The sequence below is a fragment of the Cricetulus griseus genome, chromosome 2 (assembly GCF_003668045.3).
Source record: "Cricetulus griseus strain 17A/GY chromosome 2, alternate assembly CriGri-PICRH-1.0, whole genome shotgun sequence".
Lineage (NCBI taxonomy): Eukaryota > Metazoa > Chordata > Mammalia > Rodentia > Cricetidae > Cricetulus > Cricetulus griseus.
In genome coordinates this window covers 8809789-8836111 of record NC_048595.1, presented here as the reverse complement: position 1 = coordinate 8836111, position 26323 = coordinate 8809789, and the positions used below count along the sequence as shown (strand labels likewise).

The 26323-nt window shown below is 45.1% G+C and overlaps 1 protein-coding gene across 8 annotated transcripts in view; it reads right to left on the bottom strand.

Annotated features, from left to right (window-relative positions):
• Nucleotides 1-26323, bottom strand: part of Vps13d (vacuolar protein sorting 13 homolog D) — a 227793-nt gene that overhangs the window by 148755 nt on the left and 52715 nt on the right. For all 8 annotated transcript variants that reach the window (XR_003481832.2, XM_027398154.2, XM_027398160.2 and 5 more), the window contains 8 exons: nt 25241-25420; nt 20194-20416; nt 17356-17566; nt 14282-14453; nt 13972-14084; nt 11468-11680; nt 6788-7050; nt 5860-5993 (listed from right to left, as the gene is read on the bottom strand). Coding sequence is in view for 7 of the 8 variants with exons in the window: in XM_027398154.2 (XP_027253955.1) it covers nt 5860-5993; nt 6788-7050; nt 11468-11680; nt 13972-14084; nt 14282-14453; nt 17356-17566; nt 20194-20416; nt 25241-25420 (1509 nt within the window). In the remaining variant the exon portion in view is untranslated. The remainder of the gene's footprint in view (nt 1-5859; nt 5994-6787; nt 7051-11467; nt 11681-13971; nt 14085-14281; nt 14454-17355; nt 17567-20193; nt 20417-25240; nt 25421-26323) is intronic.

Here is a 26323-nt window from a genome sequence, read left to right as displayed (position 1 = left end):
CCACTGCCTTCTGGATTGTGTAGATGTGGTAAGGGCAGACACTGGACCAATGAATGTAGCTCGACCAGAGACATGCAAGGAAACCTGTTAAGGTCAGGAAACTCCGAGGGGAGGAAGAAGAAGGCCCCCACATCGAGAAAGGTCTGGTCGTTCCCAGTAGCAGCGGAAGACAATCTCTCACAGGATGAATAAATAGGTCTTTACCTATTGTGAAAAATGATACTGCTCTAGATAGTAGTTTGGCTAGTGATGAAGAATCAAATATGACTGGACAAGACAAGAAACATATATTTTGGCAGACCTCTATTAATGATAACAGATCCCATTTGAAGGTAAGAATTAATAATAAAGTTATTAATGGGATCCTGAACACTGGCATGGACATAACTATTATTACACAAAAGTCCTGGCCTCAGAGATGGCCTCTTAGAGAGGTGAATGTACAATTTTTAGGAATTGGAACTTTAGAGTTCGACAGAGTGTTCACTCAGTGGTCTACATTGGACCAGAAGGACAGAAAGGGAGACTGAAACCATATGTGGCAGATATAGCTATAAATCTCTGGGATCGTGACCTCTTACAGCAATGGAATACTCAGATTAATATTCCTCCAGGGTCGGATACGAATTATGTACAACCTTTAGATAGTAGAAAAGATCTGGTAAGACGCTATGGAAAACGGTTACCAACCATCCATGCTGTATAGAAACTAGGTACAAATGATGGACCTTCAGAGGAGCCAAAGGCCCTACCATTAAAGTGGCTTACAGATGAACATGTTTGGGTAGGATAATGGCCTATGACCACTGAGAAGCTAGAGGCTTTAGAAAGACTAGTTCAGGAACAGCTAGATGCTGGACATATAATCTACCAGCCCTTGGAATTCTCCTGTATTTGTTACCAAAAAGAAGTCAAGTAAGTGGAGAATGCTGACAGACCTGAGAGCTATCAATAAGGTAATTCAGCCAATGGGCTCTCTGCAGCCTGGAATGCCGTTGCCTTCCCTGATTCCTAAAGGATGGCCTATCATAGTCATTGATCTAAAAGACTGTTTTGTCACAATACCATTACAAGAAAATGACAGAGAAAAATTTTCATTTACTGTACCAACTCTTAATAATTCACAGCCAGTTAGGAGATATCAGTGAAGGTTTTGCCACAAGGAATGCTAAATAGTCCTACTTTGTGTCAACACTTTGTACAGCAACGTTTGGAAATAATTCGTAAGAAATTTCCACAATCTCCTCTTTACCATTATATAGATGGCATTCTTTTATAAGATTCTAATAAAGAAACATTGGAAGGTATGTTTGAAATGGTAAAGGAAGTTTTGCCTCATTGGGGGTTACAGATTGCCCTGAAAAAGATACAAAGAGGAGATTCTATTAATTATTTAGGTTACAAGATAGACTTACAAAGAACCAGGCCCCAGAAGGTACAAATTAAGAGAGATCATTATCAAACCCTTAATTCTCTTCAGAAACTATTAGGAGAAATTTCTCAACTACTGACGATTATTGGTGTAGAAGAACAAGACTTAAAGCATTTAAAAATGGCCCTAAATAATGATGATATGGACCTAAATAGTTCACGCATATTATCCATTGAGGCAGAAAAAGAATTACAATGAGTCAAAAGTAGGATTCTGGATGCACATGTAGATCATATAAACTCTAATCTAGACTGCATTCTGGTCATCTTGCCATCTAGAGAATACCCTTCTGGGATTCTGATGCAGAGGGAATATTGGAGTGGATATTTCTGCCACATAAACAGAATACAAAGCTAAAGACATACAGAGAAAGGATTTCTGGTTTGATTCTAAAGGGCAAATTAAGACTTCATCAACTGACATTATAGTACCTTTAACTAATGAGGAAATTTCTTCCTTATGGAAGGACAATGAATATTGGCAAATAGCTCTTACTGATGTTTTGGGAACAATTAGCAACAATTATCCCAAAACTGACAGAATTAAATTCATAAAAAAAAAAAAAGGCAGTCTGGATTCTTCCATGTATTGTAAGACAAACTCCCATTTCTGGAGTTCTTACCTTCTACACTGATGCCCACAAACCAGGTAAGGCAGGTTATAAAGCAGGTGAGATAAGTAAAGTAGTTCAAAGTCCATATACATCTGTACAGAAGGCAGAATTATATGCAATTCTCATGGTACTTATGGATTTCACAGAGCCTCTTAATACAGTTACTGATTCTCAATATGCAGAGAGTTGTGTTACACATTGAGACTGCAGAATTCTTTCCTGACAAAACAGAATTAACTTCACTGTTTATACAATTGTAGGACACTATCAGGAACAGAACTAATCCTTTATATATAACTCATATCAGATCCCATATAGGTCTTCCAGGCCCACTAGCACAAGGCAATAATGAGATTGATCATTTATTAATTGGAAGTGTGCTAGAAGCCTCAGAATTTCATAAGAAACACCAAGTAAATAGTAAAGGTTTGAAAAGGGACTTCTCCCTCACTTGGCAACAAGTCAAGGAGATAGTGAGAAACTGTTCTACTTGTTCCTTTTATAATCAAACTCCATTGCCAGCAGGCAGTAACCCTAAGGGCATTCAGAGAAATGAGGTTTGGCAGATGGATGTCTTTCACTTTGCAGAATTTGGAAATTTGAAATATGCATCATACCATTGACACATTCTCAGGGTTCCAATGGGCTACTGCTCTCAACTCTGAAAAAGCTGATTCTTTTATTACACACCTACGAGAGGTGATGGCAGTTAAGGGTATACCTGCACAAATAAAAACTGACAATGCTCCAGCATATGTCTCCACTAAATTGGAACAGTTTTTCAAATATTATAACATAAAGCATGTCACAGGTATACCACACAATCCTACAGGACAAGCAGTTGTTGAGAGGTCTAATAGGACACTTTAGGAGATTCTCCATAGACAGGATGAGAAGTCAAAACATCCCAAACATAGGTTGCATAATGCTTTATTGACACTAAACTTTTTTAATGCCAATGAGAAAGGACAAACAGCCACGGAAAGACACTGGACTACAGAAAAAACTGCTGAACTGAATCTGCCAGTATACTTCAAAGATGTACCAACCTCTGTATGGAAACCAGGACATGTGTTACATTGCGGAAGGGGTTTTGCATTTGTTTCCACAGGAGAAGAAAAACTTTGGATACCATCAAAGTTGATCAAGATTTGAGGTGAAAAAGAAAATCCTCTTGACAAGGAGAAATGACAGGTAATCAGATATACCATCAAGGTATATCTCATAAACCGAATAGAAACCTCATAAAGGAAAAGGGAGTGTTTTGTTTTTCTTTTCAGAGGAAAATTCATTTCCAGAAATCAAAGGACACTGCATAGGTAAAAGAGCATAGGTAACTATACCCATTAAACAAAAGAAATCTGGTCATAAGACAATTTCCACTACGCCTTTTTCTCTTTGTCTCCTAATCCCCATTCAATTAACTCAATGCTGGCTTTAGAGGTGGATTTGGCTATCCTCTTCTAAAATCCAAGCACGTTGTTTAGCTAAACAATACAGAATACAGAATGAGAGAGGAATTTGGGGACTGTCTTTGTCTTTCTTGGCTCTTTCTTTCAAGGTGTACACCCTCTCATAATTGTTATTCTCCCATGGTTGCCTTTCCCAGCATGCACACTTACACAAGCAAACATTTCTCTGATAACATTTATGTTTGAGTCCCACACAGCCAATGAAGACCCGCCTGACAGCAATCCCTGGACACCCTGGAAAGAAAATGGTCCACACCTCCTCGACTGCACTGGATCCAACTTGCTCCATTTCAATTGACACTCCGACCGAGCTTCAGGTACTGACTTCAATCAAGTTGAGGATTTCAAGTGAGATCTTCAATCAAGCGAATCCCATCTAACATGGACTGGATACAATCCATTCAAGACTTTCACTATACTAACATTTTCTTCCTACAGGACCCCACATGGCTATCACTGTCCCATTTCAGCAGGAAGTAACTTGGAGAATGCTACACCCTCTTCCCCCATTGTTGTCACTAGGGATAATGTACACCTAGTTAGGGATAGTTTTCTATTGTTTATGGTTGGGATTGGAAGGAGGTGTTCAGGCTTGGACACCTCTTTCAGATGACTTTAGGCTTTAGTTATATAGACATAGTTAGGATGTATAATAGCAGATTATTGTACCTTCTTGTATTTCACCTTTAGGATTGCTAATTTTGGATACATTACACTGTTAAGTTTTAATCCTCTTCTAGACTAAAAGGGGAATTGTAGGGAGATACCGTAACCACGCCTCCTAAGGGCTGGCTACGGGTATGCCTGACCACGCCCATCAGGGTGAGGTCAAGGTGATGTCAGGGTGACATGTAAAAGGTTTAAAGTAAGTCACATGGTAGCTCTCTTCTCCCTGTTGCTTCAACTTGCTCTGCTTTCCTGCAGGTTGGTTAGGTGAAACGTAAGTAAGATATTTTTCCCTAATAAAACACCCGAATCCTATCTGCTTACGTATGGGTGAATCACCGATTATACCCTTCACTGAATGTTTCCCTATAGACGTGCTCAGGATGCCATGATGGATGCGGTGGCATAGGTCTATAATCCCTGCTACTCCAGAGGCTAAAACAAAAGGATCCAAAGATCAAGGCTAGCCCAGGCAACTAAGACAATCAAAACAGAAAAGAACTGAGTTGATCAGGGAATGTAGCTTACCTCAGTTGGTAGAGTGTTTGCCTAACATGCATAAGGCCTTGGGTTTAATCCAAAGAAACACACGCACACGCGCACATACACCACTCACTCCCTTATACTCACACAGTATGTCCATATTATATATAAATCACATACATACTATATATGTGTATGTCCATCACATACATTATATATGCAAATATGTAAATGATAGACACCATATGTTTGTGTATATATAAACTACACATATACTATATATCATATACTATATATCTATTTTAATCATATAGATGCACTATATGTGTATATATAAATTGTACCATATTACATATATCTACACTTGCATATATATTTACAAATTATATACACTATATAGCCATATATATAAATTACCACATAACAAACACACTATATATATTATACACACACATATTTATAAAGACAGAGTCTTGGGTCTTTTCCCAGTCCTACTGACTCAAAAGCTCTGGAGGTCCGGCCTAACAAACAGTTTGACATAAAAAGGGGACAGGATAAGGATGTAGCGTGGTGGCAAAGTGCTTGCCTAAACATTCACATGGCCCTCACTTACTTCCATTTCTAGCAATGGAAAAAAAAGCATTCAAGAGGCTGTTGGGGAACATTGTTTTAAAGTGTGTTATTTTTGCTTATGTTGCATTTGTTTAACTCTGTGAGCCTGTGTTCCTGTGCCTGTCTAAAACAACTGATGGTCTAATAAGAGCTGAATAGCCAATAGTGAGGCAGGAGAGAGCATAGGCAGGGCTGGCAGGCAGAGAGGATAAATATGAGGAGATATCTGGGCTAAGAAAGAGGAAGGAGGTGGCCTTCAGGCGCCAGCCACCCAGCCAGACACAAAGTAAGGAGGAAAGGAAAGGTTTGCGGGAATAGAGAAAGATAAAAGCCCCAAGGCCGAAGATAGATGGGATAATTTACGTTAAGAAAAGTGGGCAAGAAACAAGGCAAGCTAAGGCTGGGCACTTATAACTAAGAATAATCCTCCATGTGTGATTTATTTGGGAGCTGGGTGGTAGGCTCCTCAAAGAATCCAAAAAGTCAAAAGAGCAAAAACTTTTGCACAACAAGAGTAAATACTTTTCTAGATGCTTCTCTCCAGAGCCCTCTGCAATGCCATGGTCAACATACAAACTTACCTCAATGCCAAACAAACTTCCTGAAAAGGGGCGATCAGCAAAGCGGGGCTTATAGGTGAGCACTGTGGTGCCTTTAAGAATAATGGCATTGGTATCAAAGCAGGACACATCTTCAACAACCACAAACTCCGTGCCTGCAAAGGACAGCAGCATCAGTCAAGGCAAGCAAGGAAGCTGGCATCAGCAGGCTGTCCCAACACAAGTGGCCCAGTTGCACCAGGTGAACTCCCGGTGTCCTCCTTCACTGCCGTCCCAGACTCAGAACCTGACAAGCACAGCTAATTAACAGAGCAGGGCCTGGCAGAAAGGAGTAGAATGTAGCTCCTCTGTTCAATATATGCATGTTCAAGACAGAGAAATGACATTCTCATCATTGTGGGAAGTCCAAAAGATGCTCAGAAGTTAAGAAGAGCATCCCATCTTCAGAGGACTTAGAACCCAGGGAAGAGTCGTCAGATGTGTTGGTCAAGCAGCATGGGGTATTACGACAGCTTTGCTCAGCTGTTCACACTGCCCACAAGAGTGCAGGCCACTGATGTCCTGCGGCCACTGGGAGTGAGTGCAGACAGACTTCTTCTACTCATCTGTGTCCAGAAGATTCACTCACAATGGCTTTTCATCCAAAAACAGTATGAAGCTAGATACAGTGATTTATACCAACAATCCCAGCACTTGGGAGACAGAGGCTGAGGCAAGAGGACTACTGCAAATCTCAGGTCAGCCTGTGATAGAGTGAGTCCCACCTCTAAAATGAAAAACACTTTAATACCAGCACCCAGAAGGCAGAAGTAGGTAGACCTTAGTGTTTGCGGCCAGCCTGGTCTATGTGAGATCCAGTCTCAAAAAATAAGGAAGGTATGGCTGGCTCAGAGAAGATCTGAGCTAACATCCAAACTAACAAACAGTGGCGCACACTATGAACAGTCACCTGTTACATTGACCTTGACTTCCAGGTGCCTCTCATTGGACACGGGGAGGGAAGAACGCTTGGTGACTACTCCACTCTTAACGGTTTTGGGAATGACAGCAGATTCGCTGCTGGCATTGCGGTGGCGTGCGGGAGTGGCATTTTGTTTCTTAAGATCACTGGGAGTGTGCAGGAAGTCGTGGACCAACAGCAGCCAGTCAAATATGAGAAACACTCGGAGGTTGTTGAGGACGACAGTGAAACAGGAGGAATCCTTTGTAGATCTGCAAGGAAGAAGCCAGAAAAACAGAATCACAAGGAGAAATACAGTATCTCAATCACGGCCAAGGCAGTGTTGCCTTTTCTTTTCTTCTGTTTTCTTCGGATGCCTGGACTCAGTGGTCCTCCTCTTCAGGCTCCTATGGACCTGGGAATTTAGGTGTGTGTGCAGCACCATGCCAGGCCCCATTCCAGCATTCCTTAAACTGCCAGCTTTGAGCATGAAAACACCCTGAGTAACGTTGCATGAGCATACCAAGCATAAGCTTTCTGGAGGTGAATCATATTTTCTACAGAACCTATTTTATTTCATGTGTGTGAGGGTTTTGCCTGCACCCATCTGTTCACCACATGCGTGCCCAGTGCCCATGAAAGTCACAAGAGGGCACTGGATCTTTTGGAACTGGAGTTACAGACAGTTGTGAGTCTCCATGTGGGTGCTGGGAACTGAACCCAGATCCTCAGCAAGAGCAACAAGTGCTCTCAATCAATGAACCATCTCTCCAGCCAGTCATGAAAAAAAAAAGGGGGGGGGGCAGGGACTATATCTAAGAAAGCAGGATAGCAGAATAGCAGAGCCCTCAACTCACGTGAGTCCACAACGGGCATTTATTAAGCGGTGTCTAGAGTCATTTTTGTTTTGGGGTCTTTAACAATAATTATTAGTAATAATAACTGGGAGGCAGATGGAGCTCCATGAGTTCGAGACCAGCCTGGCCTACAGAGTGAGTTCCAGGAGAGGCAGAACTACACAATGAAACCCTGTCTTGGAAAACAATAATAACAATAATAACTGAGGGGGAACAACTGGCACCTGGTAGATGGAACTGGGATGCTCCTAACCATGCCACAATGCACAGGACAGCCTTACAGGAACAAGCAGCCTGCTCTGAAATACTAATACAAAATGCTCACATGTGAACTGAGAGCCTTTGGCTGTTCTTTGTTTTTGTTGTTATGTGTAGTATGTGCATGGGTGTTTGCCTGGACATGTGTGCAGGCCCAAGGAGGCCAGGAAAGGGCATTGGTCCCCTGGGACAGGAGTTCCAAAATGGTTGTGAGTCGTCGTCTGGGTTCTGGGAACAAAACCTGGACTTTCTGAAGAAGCAGCTTTAACTGCGTAGCCATTCCTCCAGCCCCTGGATATTTGAAGGTTTATTAGAGATGTTTGACTGGCAAAGCCTATGTGAATTCTCCAAAATATGAGGGGGAAAGTCCAAACTCTGAGGTGTTACCAGCCCCAAGCCCTACTCTGAAGGAATAGCCACCCTGCAGTGCTAAGGCTGGGAAAGGCTGGTCCAGTATGAAGAGCAAAGGCTTTGAAGTCAAGTAACCCAGATTAAAATCTTGTCACTCTCAAGCTGTGTTATCCTGGGTATGTCATCCTGTTTCCTCATAGATAAAGTGAGAAATGCTAACATTGTAAGAGAAAGCACATAGCAGGTGTTACCCCACACGCCACCTTCGTTCCTGACAGGAAGTCTAAGATTGATGAGGCTATTTCTTAGAAGCTCAGCACTACTTCACAAACGCCACCTTCATGTACTAGTACTACCTGGCTTTAACTGCAACTAACCCCAGAGTCCAGATCTTCCAGCCTGAAGAGGACACTGGTCGCAGGGAGAGCAAGCACCCTGGAGTAGAAATGGGACAGAAGGATGGGCAAGGGACAGGGACTGGTTTTATAGTCTTCAAGGTTCCCAAGAAAGACTCTCAGGCCTGACCTGAAACCACAGTGTCCTCAGGGCGATGGCCAGCCCTATTATCATATTAGCAGGCAGAGGAAGGGAAGCCAGCAGAGGCAGACTACAAGACAGGTCACAGGGTTCAGGACTTGAATTGATTTTGTGAATCTGCTATATCTGCTCACTCCCTGGCCTGCCTGGGAGAGACTGACCTGGGATGTGCCTAAGGCTGCTTTCTCCAATCTCACTTCTGCTAACCCTGGCTCACTGTCTCTAGGAAAAGGGCACAGTGAGGCACAGTTCCTCCTCACACACAGCACTTGTCACAGAAACACTCTACTCTTTTGTAATGGATAAAAAATGTTGCCCTCAGTGAAATTTTTCCACTCCATTCTGAGCCGAGACTGTTAGGCCTCGGCTAACTGGAAAGTCAGTGTGTCAGACCCCATTCTGGAAAATATGTCAAGCCTTTAAACACTGTGAAGTGATTTATGTTTGACATACAAAATCCCAACAGAAGAACAATTCTTCCTGAAGCAGTTCACTCCTCTTGCTAACAAGGGCATGTCTGTTAGCAAAAGCCAAGGTAAGAATTGCTTGTTTGACTCCATGAAATTATATGCTGTTAGTATATGCACAGAATAATACTTCAGGCCTCCTGTACATTAAAGACATGACAGGGAGGGGACGAAGAACATAAAGCAAATACCAAACCAGCCCTCTGCAGGAGGACCAAATACATGGAAGCCTCCCATCCTGAGAAACATCTTCAGAAGCACTGCCAAACACACCATCCATCCCAGGGTTACACTCAGCCAGTGACAGAGGCCAGAGGACATGAAGAGTTAGTGCCACTGAGCTTTGATATCAGAGGCCCAGGTCTAACTTGTGACTACCAGACTATTGAGCTGTGCAATCTTCCAGAAGTCATTTGGACCTTCTCCAAGTGTGGGGGGGGGGGTGAAAGTGGAACGAAGTTGCCCATGTCTGCAGAGCGGGGAGGAGTCAACCGGCAGTAGATAAGATGCCTGGTGGAGGCAGGAACCAGCAAGAAGCCACTAGTGCTGACACTGTTGGGCCCCTAATGTTCCCACAAGGGCTAAAATATCTCCTTTGTCAGGCTTCCTTCAGGCATATGGAAAGACCAAGAACTTCTCCCTTCCCAAGCTAAACTGGGAGGAGCTCTTGAGTGGCACACTGAAACACCAGCCATACAAGTACAAGAATATCCATGAGCCATAGAATCTCACAAGAGCACTGGTTCTCAACCTGTGAGTTGAAACCCCTTTGAGGATCAAACAACCCTATCACAGGGGTCACGTATCATATATCCTGCATATCAGATATTTATATTAAGATACATAACAGGGGCTAGAGAGATGGCTCAGAGGTTAAGAGCACTGACTGTTCTTCCAGAGGTCCTGAGTTCAATTCCCAGCAACCACATGGTGGCTCACATCCATCGTTATGAGATCTGGTGCCCTCTTCTGATGTGCAGATATACATCAAAGCAGAATGTTGTATACATAATAAATAAAATCTTTTTTAAAAATTTAAAAAGATTCATAACAGTAGCAAAATTACAGTGATGAAGTAGCAATGAAAATAGTTTTATGGTTGGGGTCACCACAACATGAGGAGTTGTATTAAAGGGTCGCAGCATTAGGAAGGTTGAGAAGCATTGCTCTGGGGGAGCATGAAACAGTACAAACTACAACAGCAGTAACAGCAGCAGCTGCTTCAGGTGCCAAGTGACTCGCCGGAATGACTCAGTGTTGCTTCATTCCATAAAAGAGGAAAGTGAATCTCAAAGCTCACAAGGATACATAGCTATGCAGAGAAAGACTAAGTCCTGGTCGAAGGTCTGTCTCATTCTAGAAGATCTCTCTCCCATCTCTTGTCCCCACCACCTCCCATAATGTCAGAGTCAGGGAGACCTGAATAAATAACGGTTCAGGTCGAAACGCCTTTCGTTTCATGAAGGCCAGAAAGCTCTGGCTTGGGGTTTTCCTTCAACTCACATAATTTCTTACTTCCCAAGTCACTTAACAAATTAAAGCTTACAAGGAGGTTGATTTTGAGGATCTGGCTCCACGTCAAACTACTTTGTTTTGTTTTAAGGAAACAGAGACATCTTTTGGTGGGTCCTTAATACTGCGAGGGAGCAGATCCTGCTAACATCCAGCATGGTGCTGGCGAGTGCCAGTCAGCCTCCAAGCTTTTGATCCTTTGACCCACTGACCACAAAATGAAATATTTCCATAAAGAAAGCTAGCATTGGAGGGCTGGAGGGATGGCTCAGCAGTTAAGGGCACTGACTGCTCTTTCAATCCCAGCACCCATGTGCAGCTTCTATCTGTGACTCCAAGATCTGACACTGTCACACAGACATGCCCACAGGCAAAACACCAATGCACGGAAAGGGAAGAAAGAGGAGGAAGAGGAGAATGAGAAAGAAAAAGAAAGGGGAGGATGGATGGATGGAGGGAGGGAGGGAGGGAGGGAGGGAGGGAGGGAGGGGGAAGGAGGGAGGGAGAGAGAGAGAATGAGCTGGGGATCCAAGTATGGGGGCACACTCCTGTAATCCCAGCAATGTAGAAGGTAGAGGTGGGAGGGTACTAACTTCAAGGAAAGCCTGGGCTACAAGGTAAATTTCAACCCAGCCTGGGCTACACAGAGAGACCTATTGGGGGGAGGAATGGGTGAGAGAGAAAAGGACAGCAGAGCTGCAGTCTACCTGAAATGCAGTTCAATCTGAATGGAGCCCTGGGTGGCGCAGCTGCTCTTGGAGGGCTGAAAGATACAGTTGAACACATTGGTCATGCCGGGGCTGGGCTTCTGCCCAGAATAGCGGGTGTCAAATGCCATCATAGAGTGGGAAACCAAGTTAATGGACTTGGTCTGGTTGGAAAAACTCTCATAGAGCAGCTTACATTTCTTAAAGTCAAATCTGAAAGGGAAGAAAGCAAAGGAGAAGTTAAACACAATCCTACCTTACAAAACTAAATTCACGTGTGGAACAAGCGTGCTGTCAGCAATGTACCAGAGTACCTTTCAATATGAGACACTGCATCGGTTTTGTTCACAGGCACTCAAAATGCAGTTAGTGTACTGTGCTTTAAGTCTTTTCCATTTGCAGAGGGGTGATTATATCCACAGGAATGCATGAGGAATGACAATATACTCAATCTATTTATTATATCTTTGATGCTTTATGGTCCCATGTCCCATGCTACGCTAAGAAAGCCATGTGTTAAATCATAACCCCCAATGGATATCTAGGGTCTCTTTTGACCTCCATCTGTGAAATTATACCTTGCCTGAGGCTTCTCTTCCCACAGCCAGCCTGCACACCTGTGTGAGACACCATAGCTCCCACAGCCAGCCTGCACACCTGTGTGAGACACCATAGCTCCCAGAGTCAGCCTGCACACCTGTGTAAGACCACAGCTCACTAGAAGCAACCAGAACTCATCCTACTCTGCACACAAGGAAGTAAGTCAGCTGACCCAGAAATGCATCCAAACCCACTTCCTTTCTGGAAAAAGAGAAAGCTGCATAAAGCAATTAGTAGTTGTTCGGTAACATGAATGATGATGATAAACACAGAATCAGAATCATTGAAAAACTAAAGTTAAAAAAAAAAAAAAAAAAAAAAAAAAAGCCAGCTCCTGGTGGTACATACCTTCAATCACTCAAAAGGGAGAGTCAGGCAGATCTCTGAGTTTGAGGCCAGCCTGGTCTACAGAGTGAGTTTCAGAACAGCCAGGACTACACAGAGAAACGGGGGGGGGGGGGGGGGGGGGAGCGTGGGACCAGAAGAACTAGAAAAAGTAAAGGAACAGCCAGGCATCTAAAGAGTAGCTGGCCCCCAAGAACACAGTTTGGGAACCAGGTTCACCAACATGGCTCCCCTCAGCTGAGCTGGAAGCAGGCCACACAGGCTCTGAACAGAAAGACAAGCTGGAAGTCAGAGACTTCAGGCAGACATTACTAGCTTTGGCACCACATTTTGAAATGCGAACCAACTTTCCAGCCATATAATCTTAGGCTAGTAAAATAAAAATTAAATTTAGAACATTATATATGAACAACAGCAATCAATCTGGAAAACTGGGATATCAGCTGCCCAATTTAGAGGACAAGGGAGGGCGGGCTTCCAGGGTAAAAATACAATGAGCTCTTCAAAATCCCACTCTACCGCAAATTCCCACATCTACTCTAACAAACCAGTGGCAGAGGTTAACTCCGGGGCCAGCACACACACAAAAAGGGAGCAGCTACTGTGTTGCTTCCAGAGGTTTCCAAGTAGGGAACTCAGCCCAGTGCTGCCAATTTTCAAAACTGGTCTCATTCATGTTCTCTGTCTGTCTGTCTGTCTGTCTGTCTGTCTTAATCTATCTGAATTCTCTCAATTTTAAAACATTGACCCACAAGTCAGTCACCAGTGGTGCACTGTCCCGAACTATGCCAAAACTATATAGACACAGGGCAAGGTGTCCCTCCAGTCCCCTCACCTTGGTCAGACCATGCTCCAGCTCCATGCTCCTTGGGTGGCCACTGAAGTGCCACCCAAGGCCATTCTAGAGCTCTTGTTTTTACTACTCCACGGCTCTTGTTTTTCAATCTGCCCTGTCAAAATGCTTATCACATGGGGTACAGTGACATGCCTATGTCTCAGCTACTCAAGGAAGCTGAAGCTGAGATCCTGCAGTTCAAACCGAACCTGGGCAACACAGCAAGACTCTACCTCAAAACCAAAATAAAAGCCAAAGCAAATGTTCTGTCACTCAAGACATAAAACAGCAGAACAGCCTGTCACCCACAGTGTCCTAGCTTGAGGGGAAAACATACCTTCACAGCTTTAAGTCACTAGTAATTGGGGCTTGCTGTTAAAAAATGGCATAAGCTAACCTGACATGGCTCATAGGATAACCAAACTGAAACTTCTAATAAAGCACTCGGGGGTCAGGGGCACAGCTCTTCGGTGTGAGCACATATGTGCGCACATACTCTCACTCTCACACATGTACAAACATGATCGGACACACACATGCTTGCATGCACGCACGCACAGAGCACTTAACACACTTGGTCAGCCTCAGACCATTGCTAATGGGAACGCCCTGTGCTAATGGGAAGGGTCACCATTGCTAATGGGCACGCCCTGTGCTAATGGGAAGGGTCCGCTCTCAAGGCGTTCTTGGCTAGCGGTGAGATCAGAGTTCATGCAGGTCTGACCTGGCTAGGGAGCCAGGGCCTTCTTTTCCTTTGGGGTCCTTGAGCTCCAGACTCACGTTCACCATGTCGATAAGGAAGCACATGCACGTGTACACCTCTCCACTCAGCACGGTCTGTGAAGGGAGATGCTGGTCAGCCTGGGGGACAGCGCCACCCTGAGAACCAACTCTCAGGTAAACGAGTCCCAGCCACTCGCTGCCTCACCCATTCCCACTCCTGCACCCTCCACCCCTTCTTGGAGGAATCTCCACATGGGTGGCCATCAGCTAAGGTACAAGCTGCAGAAGAACACCCAGCCCGTCTCACTCACATGAATCCTTGGATCCTGCAGGTCGTAAGGTCGCATGAACTCTTCTATGGGCTCCCCCAGGTTGTTCTCTAGCAAGCCACGGATCAGCTTGTATTTACACAGATCCAGGGAGCAGTGCACGGATGACAGACTGCCATGGACAGATATGTCTGCAACAGTGTGCCGTATTTCTCTATGAGAAAGAAAGGAGGCCACCCTCAAGAACAAGTCACTAACTGCCTTGGTACAGCACAGCCAGATGTGAGGCTTCGGTGTGGCTACCTACATTACGAGCCAGTTTTTCTCTGACTTCTCCCTACGATCAAGTTACTGTGAATGTGACTGCCATGCTTTAACTGCAGAGAGACTTTTAGCATCCAGATGTCATGGGGAAACCCGGGTCTAATGAGCTGGGGATGTAGCTCAGCAGTAGAGCACTAGTCTACACACATGGGCACCAGGTTCCATCCCCAGCATGCCAAATAAGTGCACACACAAACATGAACATATACACATAAATACATAGGAGGTAACTAACGCTTTTTTATTTTACAGATATGGTTGTTTTGCCTGCATGTATTCCTGTACACCACATGTGTGCAGTGTCTGCACAGGTCAGAAGAAGGGATCTTATCCCCTGGATATGGAGTTACACGTGGTTTTCAGCTGCCATGTGGGTGCCGGGAACCAGTACTTAAAAATGCCATCTCTCCAACCACAAGTGTGGTTTTAGTTTCGGGTCTGGGTTTTCGTTGTTTTCTTTTGTTCTGCTTTGCCTTTTTTTTTTTTTTTTTTTTTTTTTTTTTTTTTTTTTTTTTTGAGACAGTCTCACATTATGGCCCATAGTCTTGAACTCATAGCAACCCTCCTCCCTCCTGAATACTGAACACTGGGATTACAGGTGTAACTACACCAGGCCTGACTATCCTAGTAATAAGGAAACTCTCACAGGGCTCAGAGATAGCTTAAACATTCCAGATGGGGAAGTAATAAAGACCAGATGCCCAGCTCTTAGCTCCAGCTCCAATAGGAGATGAAAGAAGAAATGGGTCTTTCCTCCTGAGCCAAGGGGCGCACATGACTTAGGATGACACCTGATAGTGCCTGGAGGAGCTAGACTGAGACAGAAGACACCCAGGGCAGCCGGGACACACATGCCTCATGCTAGGACTAAAGAGCTCTCTTTCTTCCATGGGTACGACAGGCATCATGGGTCCTCAATACACAATGTCTGAATACATGAACTCAAGGGCTAGGATTTAAAGAGGAAGATGTGTAAAGATATATATGTATGTATGTATATGTATATATGTATATATATATATATATGTGTGTGTGTATGTGTATATACACATACATACAAACATACATACATCTCTGCTGTAGGGCTGAGGATAAAGCTCCCTGGTAGGGTGCTTGTCTAGCATGTACTATGTCCCTAGGTTTGACTCTCAGACTGCAAAACAATCAATAAGCAAACAGATTTGACTTGTCTGCACAGGGAAAGCCTATATACAACCCAGCTGCTTTGTTTTGTTTAACTTACTGCGCGTGAGGGGGCGGGGTAAAGTGCATGCAAGCTGAGTGCAGGCATCCAAGGAGCCCAGAGGCACGGGAGCCCCTGAAGCTGGGGTTACAGATAAGCCACCTGACACAGGTGCTGGGAACCCAACTCAGGGCCTTTCTAGAGCAGCACAGCTCTTAACCTCTGAGCCATCTCTCTAGTCCCACAGTAGAGTTTTCAAGACCAACAATGCAATCGACAAAGGACTACTGGGAGGCACTACCACGTGGTGCGCTCGTGGGTGGGGAGTGGACCGCACACCTGCTGGTGCATTCTCGCTGGCCGACACAGCCGTGCCACAACACACAGCACCAGAGGCAGGGGAGAAGCTTAGAGAGGCAGAAAAGAAAAGCACTTCTTAAAGACCGCTGCTTGCAGAGAAAACCAAGAGTTTGGTTCCTAAATGAGATCTTGGGATGGCCAAGCCAGGCTAGCCAAACAGAGCCCATGCTAACCATAACTGGACAGCAGCCAGGGAGCTCTGGAATAACAGGTTCCACTGAGAGAAACACCCCAGTGAGCTAAAGTGAAATGGAAAATGGCATGAAGTGAGCTGCCCAACCCTGAGGACTGCAAAGTGACTAACGAGCCTGCTTTTTAAGGTGTCCCCATTGCAAATATCTTTGTTTGAGTTTTATTTATTTTACTTCATCTGTGTGTACATATGTGTGTACAGGTGTTCTTTAAACCAGAAGAAGCAGATTGTGAGGTGCCTGGCACAGATAGGAACCAAACTTGGGTTCCCCAGAAGAGCAGCAAGCTCTCTTCACCATTGAGCCACCTCCAGCCTCAGCCAATCTCTTTGATTGCTATCTTTCCTTGGAGTTAAAATGCAAAATGCTGCTTCCTCCTAAACCAAAGCACCATACTGAAAGATGGGATATGCTGTCATCAGTGCTTCCAGGCCACATGTGTGGGCCAGGCAAGCAGGAGCACACCCTAGGCCACAACCTTGCTAAACACACACCCAAGCTTTGGCCCTGAGCATGATTCTGCTGGTCTAGGATCATCAAGTTTCCCAGACAGTTATGAAGCCAGTGAGAATGGAATCAGTGATTGCTCTGAGCTACAGACACAAGCTTCCTGTACTCTCAATGGGCTTCCTGATGTGGACGGAGCAAAACTGCACCTGGGCAGTTATGCAAAGTAGATGGACTCCAGGGGTCAGGAGTAGCAGGTCCAGAGCACTTGGCACACTTACTCCAAATGCCCATCTTCCAGATACCCTGCCTGTTCTCACTACCTCCCTATTACCACGTAAGTCCATGCTAAATTAAAACTCTTTCCTCTCTGTCCCCAAGGCAAGGTTACAAAAGAGACCCCGAATCAAACACTAAGTCAGAGTCTTCTAAACGGCTTCCTCGGTGACAGCAGCAGTTTCTCTCCCATCACAGAAGCCCTTGTGTCTAGCACACGGCAAGAACAATTAGCATTCACTACATAAGAAAAGAAACATTCCTTACTTACCTTACAGCACTGATTTCTAAGCTACTAGGATTCTACTTACATGGTATTCAGATAAAACACTCACTTGTCCAAATTCCTCTCCACCTGCAATTTCAGTCTACAAGGCTCAGTTAAGAGACTTCCTCCTGTCTGCCGCACGAAATAGGAAGGGAAGATCAGGTCCCCGCTGCTGCTGCCGGAGGCTTGAGAGCCGTCTCTGGGGCGTCTCTCTGCAGCAAAGATGTCCATGTCCTGCAGATCCACCACGATGCAATCCAGCAGGCACACATGGTCTCCTACAAGGGCCCAAGGGAAGAGAGGGAAGGACAAGAGCAGCATGCAGAAAGGCTGGGCCTGAGCAAACTACAGGCTCAGAGACAGTCCGCTCTGTCCCTGAAAATCAAGCAGCTGTTGCCCTGCTCTGCACTACTCAGCAACCTGGCCATCAGAGGCCTCAACTACGGCCTCTAGAGCCCACCATGCAAAGCAGCATAGCTGTGTCCAACACATGCTGCTGCCCAAATCCACACCCGTCCCAGCAACGGAGCTCTTTTTTCAAAAACTATGTTTAACCATTTCTACCACCACTGATCAAACCCAAACCAACTTCACCCTTGCCTACAAAACCTCCACAAACATCCTCCAATGTACCTCCATAATTCCACATTCTTTCCACAAAATACCTGGATAAAAAAGAAACAGACTGAAATACTCCCTTCCTTTGGAAATTTCAGTGGCTATGTTTAATCCAAACTATGCAAAACTCCCTGCAAATGCTTGCAAGGTCCTACATAAGCCCATAGCCCACTTTTCTGACTTCACCTCAAGCCATTCTCCCATTTGCTCTCCAAACTTCAGGCATCCAGGCCTTTGTATCTCCCAAAAAGCCAGGCTCTTTGCTTCTTGGGCAGCCTCATCAGTACCATGACCTTCCCAACTTGGTCTACATAAGGTCCTCACATTTCTTCTGTCTTTCCCATAACATTACTATAATCTATCACTGCTTATGTTCATTTAATACCTTTCTCCTGTGAGTACCACCCTGGGAGGAACTGTATCTAAGGGGACGTTAATATATATGCATTAATATACGTATACAGGGGACAGAGTATACTATAACACCTGGCGTTAAGCAGGAGCTTGGTAAACAGTTCTTGATGGGATGGTTGCACTAACAAAGATGTGAAACCCATGAGAGCAGGGCTAATTGGGGAGAGAGCTGTAGACAGTAATAGCATGGCCACACAGACTGCAGGGAGCGGCTGCAGAAGGAGAACCACGTGGAGACAGTGAGAAAACCACAGCCTTCATCCAAAGCTGCATAGCACTGGGGAGCGAATTTTAGTAAAAGCCATCAAAGGGGCAGAAGAAATTATGTTGGAACAGACATAACCCTGTTGTGCGTGCTTGTGCGTGTTCACGTGTGTACATCTGCATGCCACAGCCATGCACATTCACTTGTCTTGTGTCATCAAAGTCCTCAGTTGTTCTACACCTTATTTCTGGAGCAAGGTCTCTCACTCAACCTGGAGCTTACCCATTCAGCTAGACTGGCTGACCAACAATCGCAGGGATCCCCCTGCCTCCACCTTCCCAGCACTGGTATTACAGGCATATGTCATTTTGTCCAGTTTTGTTGTTACTGTTGTTTAACATGAGTGCTGGGGATTAAGTGCCAGTCCTCAAGCTTGTGTACAGCACTTTCCTGACTGAGCCATCTCCCTAGCGCCCCTCCCCAACCCACCAGATCTCTTCTTACAGGCATCCACCTGTACATCAGACTGGCTTCACGTCTAATCATCACTGTCTTAACCACTTACAGAGTGGTTCAAGGCACCCTTCCAAGTACCACAGCACCAATCAGAGCTAAGAGACAAAGTCACCCTGATCAACCGTCTTCTCCAAAACTCACCATCCAGCTCTACCACTTACTAGCAACATGATGAGCCAAGTTACTTCATCTCTCTAAGCCTTTTGCTCCTCCTTCCTATGAAGGGGAGATGAACCCTGAGCAGGGTACCACAAGGATAAGTCCATGCAAATAAACACAATGGCATTGAGTTCATTGGTGTATTCAAGAAAACGCACAATGGTGAACGAAATTATCTCTCTTCAGCACAGTCATTAGTCTCTTTGCTCTCACCTCCAGGACAGTGAGGTCCTGCAGGGAGTCCACCAATCCTCAGGGCTATCTAGTAAAAACAACCAGAACCTCCCTCAGCTGCACCCTTCACTGCCCACAGTGCAGCCGCACTGAGCTCATCTCAGCCTCCCTTCCAACCAAACTCCTCAGAGAAGCGCCTCACTGTCCAGCATGGCATCCATCCAATGACATGCTGGAAATTCCAGAGCACAGATTAGGCCCAGGCTCAGAATGACAGATTCTCGTGTTCACAAAGGGCCACAGTCACAATCCCAACACTGGAGAGGCAGAGGCATGGTGAAGAGGTCGGGCTAGCCTAGGCTACTTACAGAGTCCTATCCCAAAAAGCCCAAAAAGAAAAAAAAATCAAAAACAAGAGTACCCATAGCAGAGTGACTCAGACCTACAAGGTCATTTTACAGCACTTCTGTCCTTAAGCTTCACTGACACTAACCTTAGCGTCTTATTTTGGGGAACAAAACAGTGGCCTGCAAGGACAGGGTCTGGGTAACAGCTCATGAGGACACAGGAGCCAGCTGGACCTGTGAGAGTCCCACAGATAACCGAGAGCCTCCCACTTCTAATGCATCTTCTAAATGAATCTACTCTGGAAGTTATCGGAGACTAACCACACCTCAGACACTCATGGCTCAAAAGCAGCATGAGGCCTGGGCATCACACAGACACCACCTCACGTCAGCCTTGAGTTCCACAGAGCTCCCCGGAAGAGCTTCAGGACAATCCCCACATTCGTTGTACAGCTCTTTCTTCGTTTCTTACCTGGGCTGCTGGAACTTTGGCTAACAGGTGGCATGGCCTGCTGCCCACGCTGCTTGATAGAGGCACTGGGCACAAACTCACTCTTCAGGCTGCCAAGGCCCACTCCCGCAGGAGGCATCATGAACAGGCCCTGTCCATGCGGCCCCTTGGGCTCCTCTGTGCTTGTCGTCCTTTTCACGCTGTGCTTGGGTGTACTGGTAGGAGAAGCTGAAGGCACGGACTCCTAGGAGGAAAAAAAGAAAACTAGAATGCAGAAATGAGGGGATAACAATGCCTTCACTGGCTCAGAAATCATATCCTAGACCCTAGGCTCTCGAAGGCTGTATTGGGCACACCGCCCTCAGACCTAGAGACAAGAAAGTGAGGGTCATGACACTTAGCGCCTTACACAGTTGTCTTCAAAAACGTTGCCAAAGGTTCCACACCTGCTGAGAGCTACAGCAGCTATGCAAGAAGACACTGTCTTTTGGTTCAGGAACAAAAACCAATCTTAATCAAATTCAACCAAAGCAAATCTCTCAACCATACAATATATTTACTGCTTTGGTGGAGAGAGAGAAAATGTATCTAGGGGACTGGAGATGTGTTTAAGCTATCAGAATGTCTCCCTATAGTCTGCAAGGAGCCCTGGGTCCAATGCCCAGCATCAAGTAAACTGGATGTGGTCGCGCACACCTGTAATCCCAAATGGAAGGGGTTCAAGGTTACCCTCAGCTACACATGAGTCTGAAGCCAGCCTGGGATATAAACAAAAAGTTTCCAATGGCAATATTGCTGCAATAGAATTACCCCAGGAAGGTGCTTGTGCATCTGAGTCTCCCCAACACATTTACATTTCCCATCTAAGTAACCACAGAAATGAAACGGAAGGCAAACCAAGGAGGTGAGTTCCCCGGGCCAGGTTTCTGCTCATACAGAGGAAAGTCAGTCCTGGGAGCCTTTGGAAAGGACAGGACTCTTCTCACTGAGAACTTTTAGTTGATTCTACAAAGCGAGCCAGTCACTGACCTTTCAACTTCTTCCCTGGGTCCACAGGACCCCTCAGAGCCCAGTCTGCGTGTGGTTTCTGCATCATGGGACAGCTCCTTCTTGGCCCTGTCACATATATCCTGGCAGCATGAGAAGCAAGGGTCCCCTGCTGCTGCTGCAAGGCTGACTCCTCAGCTTTGGACTAAAAGGTGAAAGCCCCATGATCTCTCCACTTCTTGAGCAGTAATTACAACTAACAGTCACACAAGCTTCCTGCATTTTTTTTCAGGAAGAGGACTAGGTAAACGCTATCTATCATTTAAATGTCTCCACATTACGACCACCCTAGTGCTCTGTGACTTCAGCTGCACAGGTGTTTGTGGCTCTCACTTGACTTCCCTCTACATCCTCTCTGCAGCTCGTTTAAATAAACCAGTGGCTCGAGGAGATCAACCCAAAGCTTTTGAGCAACACTGACTCAGAAATTATGGTTTAAGTAAACGCTATGGTTGAGAAAAGGAAAGGCAAGTACATACCAAAAATCCAAACATGTCTTCTGTAAGATGGGGTTTTACAGGAAACTGTACCCACATTCGGAAGTCATAAAACCTGAGGGCATGGGGCACAAGTGCTCGAGCAAGCTACAGACTCCATGTGAAGAGTATTTGGTGTTCTTGGGCCACTGGACTGCATATTAGCATACCTCATGTGAGCAAGAACATCAAGTGTAAACGCAAAGTAGAAGAGCTAAGTATGAGCAGAAACCATCAGTCAACACCGAGCTCCTATGAGGAGAGGTGAACGGCACAGCTAAGCACACCAGATCACAGAGATCTGAACAAACGACACACTCCACACAGCCTTATGGACTTCCACCCAACAACCAGCAGTGTGCAGCACAGCAGCTGTCCTAGGATCTCTGGATATAAAGTAAGGTCATTCAGGAAGTACTCGCCAGGGCTGAAAAGCCCCTGAATACAGGCCTTAAGAAAGGCTTCTCTCCTCAGGTGACGAGTGACTCCTCAAAGTGTCCACACAGAGTAATAAAGCAGGCCTCTCCTGATGTGAAGCATTTCAAAAGGTCAGCATTTGGGGGCTTTGATTGGTTTGATTTTGTTCTATTTTTAAGTACATGAGTGTGAACTGACTGCTGAATCCCATTAAGGTTGTTTTTTTCCCCCCAAATAGCCAAGAGATGAAGGGGAAGGAGGGAGGGACAGAGGGAGGGACAGAAGGAGGTACGGAGGGAAGGAGAAACTACATTATATCTTGAAGAAAAGGCAATCTCTGTAGGTACTGCCACTGATGGGGGAGGTCCTTCTGTGTATGTGTTTGTCTTATTGGTTGATAAATAAAGTACTGTTGGTCAATAGGGAAGCAAGATGGGTGGGATTAGGAGTTGAGGAGGATTCTGGGAAATGTTGTAAAGTCTTGTGATCCAGGCAGGAAGTGGCATAGCAGGAAGACTCAGAATATAAGCAGGGACAAAGAGGAAGTCACTCACTTTCTCTTCCTCCTGCTCTCTTTTCTACGGAGACACTATGCCAGTGGAAGGCATCTTGAATAAGATAAGTCTTATAAAATATATATATTTATGATAATTGAGACTGAGCTAGTTCAATTCCCAGCAACCACACGGTGGGATCCAACCATCTGTAATGTAATCTGGTGCCCTCTTCTGGCCTGTAGGGGCACATGTAGGCAGAACACTGTATACATAATAAATAAATAAATCTAAAAAAAAAGAAAGAAAGAAGAAAGAAAGGAAAAGAAGACTGAGCTAGCAGATAAGAAATCCTAGTCATTGGTCAACAGCATTGTAAATAATATAAGACTCTGTGTGTTATTTTGGGCACCCACGTGGCAGCGGGGCTCGGGCAGATGGAGTAAAGACTGACACCTAAATTCAAATCCTCAAAAACAAAAACAGACAAGTTTTTGTCATTAAAATGCTATAATTTGTGTTGTTATTTGGCTTAACAAAAATAGGAATCTTTTTGTAAAAACATCTTGAAACAGTTGACAATTCTTCGTCCATGGCTAACTTTAGAGCACACCTGTCTGCTCATACACAGACACATCTGACAGAAAGAATGAGCCCATTCCTTTTTTGGGAAGGAGAGAGACACGAAACAGTGCTACTAAACTAGATTTCTGATTACAGGTACCCCATGCCTCAAACATTCAGTGTGACCTCAAAATAAAGATGTATTGAGAACACATTCCCAAGAACTCACTATGTGACTCCTGGAACTTTCTGTCATACGCCTAGACCTCCACAGAGGGAGAAGGACTAGAGAAAAAGTGCTGTCATGAAGGGCCAAGGAGCTCACCAATACAGCATACACAATGGGCTCACCATTACAAGCTGCTAGATACATACGTAAGAGAAGGGGGGCACGTGCCAATGCATTCAAGAAAGGTCCTTGTGCTCCTAACCCTGCCACACCCTCGCCCTACACACCTATGCATGTGATTCTTCAGCTGAGCCTTTCCCTCCGCCCTCTGTAAAGGAGCCAGCAAATGTGTTTCCCCAGAGCTCTATGAGTTCTTACAGCAACTTACTGGACCTGAGGGGGAACTGTGGACACCCCTAATCTGTCACTGGTTAGTCAGAATTGTGAGTCACCTAGACCTGTGGTTAGCCCAGGCTAGCTAACTTCAGGTAGTTGCACCATGACTGACTTATTTTGAACTCAGTCAACAGCTTTCTACAAAGGTAAAAATGGAGGGCGTAGGGAAGCCCACACACAGCTGGTATCAGAAATGCTATAAGAAACAGGGTTTCTTTTTATATGTAAAGGATTTAGCATCAAATGGCATGTAATGGTACTCAACAAGCATCAGCTACTCACTGCTATTTTTGTTGTTCTGACGAGCTTGCAATCAAATCTTACACCCATCTCCTCGATGCCTCTCTTTCCCTACACATTATTAGCTGCTGGGATGTCAAACAGGCACAGCTGGTGTGAATTCCAGTGGGTGCTTTTCCCACACACTAAAAATGAGTTTGTACTGAATAAGCACAGGGCATGAGGGCCTGGAGAGCAAGGAGTGGTGAAAGCATACCCTGTGAATGGCATCTCCGCTGTTTAGAAATGTCACTCAGGCCGGGCATTGGTGGCACACGCCTTTAATCCCAGCACTCAGGAGGCAGAGGCAGGCTGATCTCTGTGAGTTCGATGCCAGCCTGGTCTCCAGAGCGAGTGCCAGGTTAGGCTCCAAAGCTACACAGAGAAACCCGGTCTTGGGGGGAAAAAAAATAGAAAGAAAGAAAGAAAGAAAGAAAGAAAGAAAGAAAGAAAGAAAGAAAGAAAGAAAGAAGGAAAGAAAGAAAGAAATGTCACTCTGGCTCCTGGGAGGCAGAAGCCAGTGAGGGGATCATCAGAGTGTCTCCAAGGACACTCAGCTTTGGAGTTTCCGGCTGTTCATGCTCAGAGTCCTAGCTTTCCCAAATGTCGAGTGAAAATGTTGGCAGACCTCCAATCGAGTACTCCAAACACGGTAAGAAACAAATGTCCAGGTCATTTAAACCTGGAGCAGGGCACAATCTAACATCTTACCACTAAGACATTTGTAAGTGTCTTCAGGTAAAAAATCAGGAAAAGGGCTCATCCAATGTCATTATGTAGTGATGTGTGTGTGTGTGTGTGTGTGTGTGTGTGTGTGTGTGTGTGTGTGTCATCAGAAAACAACTTTTGGGGGTTATTTCTCTCCTTCTACTATGGGTTCCAGGGACTGAATTCAGGTGGTCAGGCTGGGTGGCAAGTGTTTTGATCCAGTGAGTGACCTTGCCCCCCAGAAATGATTTATGCTTGTAGAGAGCGCTGCACCCAGTGGAAGACCCGGTTCCACAGGGCTGTTGCCTCAAACAAGTTAATGGCACTTAGTGAGGGTTACAACTTCACACTATTTCAGCTGAAAAGGTTAGATGAAATGCCAATAAGATGGTAAAGAAATTTCCCAGCCACAGGACCTCAGAAGTTAACAAAGCAGCCCCTGAGCTGCAGACTGGGGACTTTTCAGTTCACATTCAAATTCAAGATAAACTCAACATCTGCAGATGCTGAGGGCTCACCTTATCCTGTAAAAAGGTCCCGGGAAAGCCCGCAAAGAGAAACTTGTTCTTCACTTTCAACTTGCCCAGATTTGCTACTATCAGATTATTTGATCTGGAACTTTCTGGGATGAGAAGCACAGGAGCACCAGCCTCAATATCCAGAAGAACCCTGGAGCATCGCTGCGCCTGGTCCCTCACCTGGTAAGAAAGAAAAGCACCAGAGACTCAGTCAGTTCTCCAATTTTATAATCAAACCTCCACAAGGTCCAAAAACTCTTATAAACTTACACAGCAATTAAAGAACACAATAGTTTATTGGTGGCCACCAGAGGAAATTAGAACCAAAAACAAAATGATAATGGAAAGTTCCCAAATACTTGGAAATTAATTTCATACTAATAAATAACCACAGATTAGAGAATAAATCATACGAGAAATGGGAAAATACTTTCACAAGGATGATGAAGAAAATACATAAGATTATAGGACACCTGATTTGTAACAAGGACTCTCACCAGGCCTGTGCTGCTTTTAAATTTGTTTGGTTGGTTTGATGTTTGTTTCTTTGGTTGGTTGTTTTGTTTTGTTTTTGTTTTTGTTTAAGACAGAGTTTCTCCACAGCCCTGGATGTCCTGGAACTCCATCTGTAGACCACACTGGCCACAATCTCAGAGCTCCGTCTGCCTCTGCCTCCCAAATGCTAGGATTACAAGTATATGCCACCACACCTGGCAATGTATTTTATGCATACAAGTGTGTGCCTGAATGTACATACATACACTATATGAGTGCCTGGTATCTAGGAAGGTAGAACAGGGTATCAGATTCCCTGGAACTGGAGTTACAGACAGTTGGTAACCACCATCTAGGTTCTGGGAACCAAAAACCTAGGTCCTCTGCAAGAACAGCCAGTGCTCTTAACCACTGAGCTATCTTTCTAGCCCACCCCCTGCCCTGTTTTTTTGTTTTTTTGTTTGTTTGTTTTTTGAGACAGGCTTTCTCTATGGCTTTGGAGGCTGTCCTGGAACTAGCTCTTGTAGACCTGGCTGGTATCGAACTCACAGAGATCTGCCTGCCTCTGCCTCCCAAGTGCCGGGATTA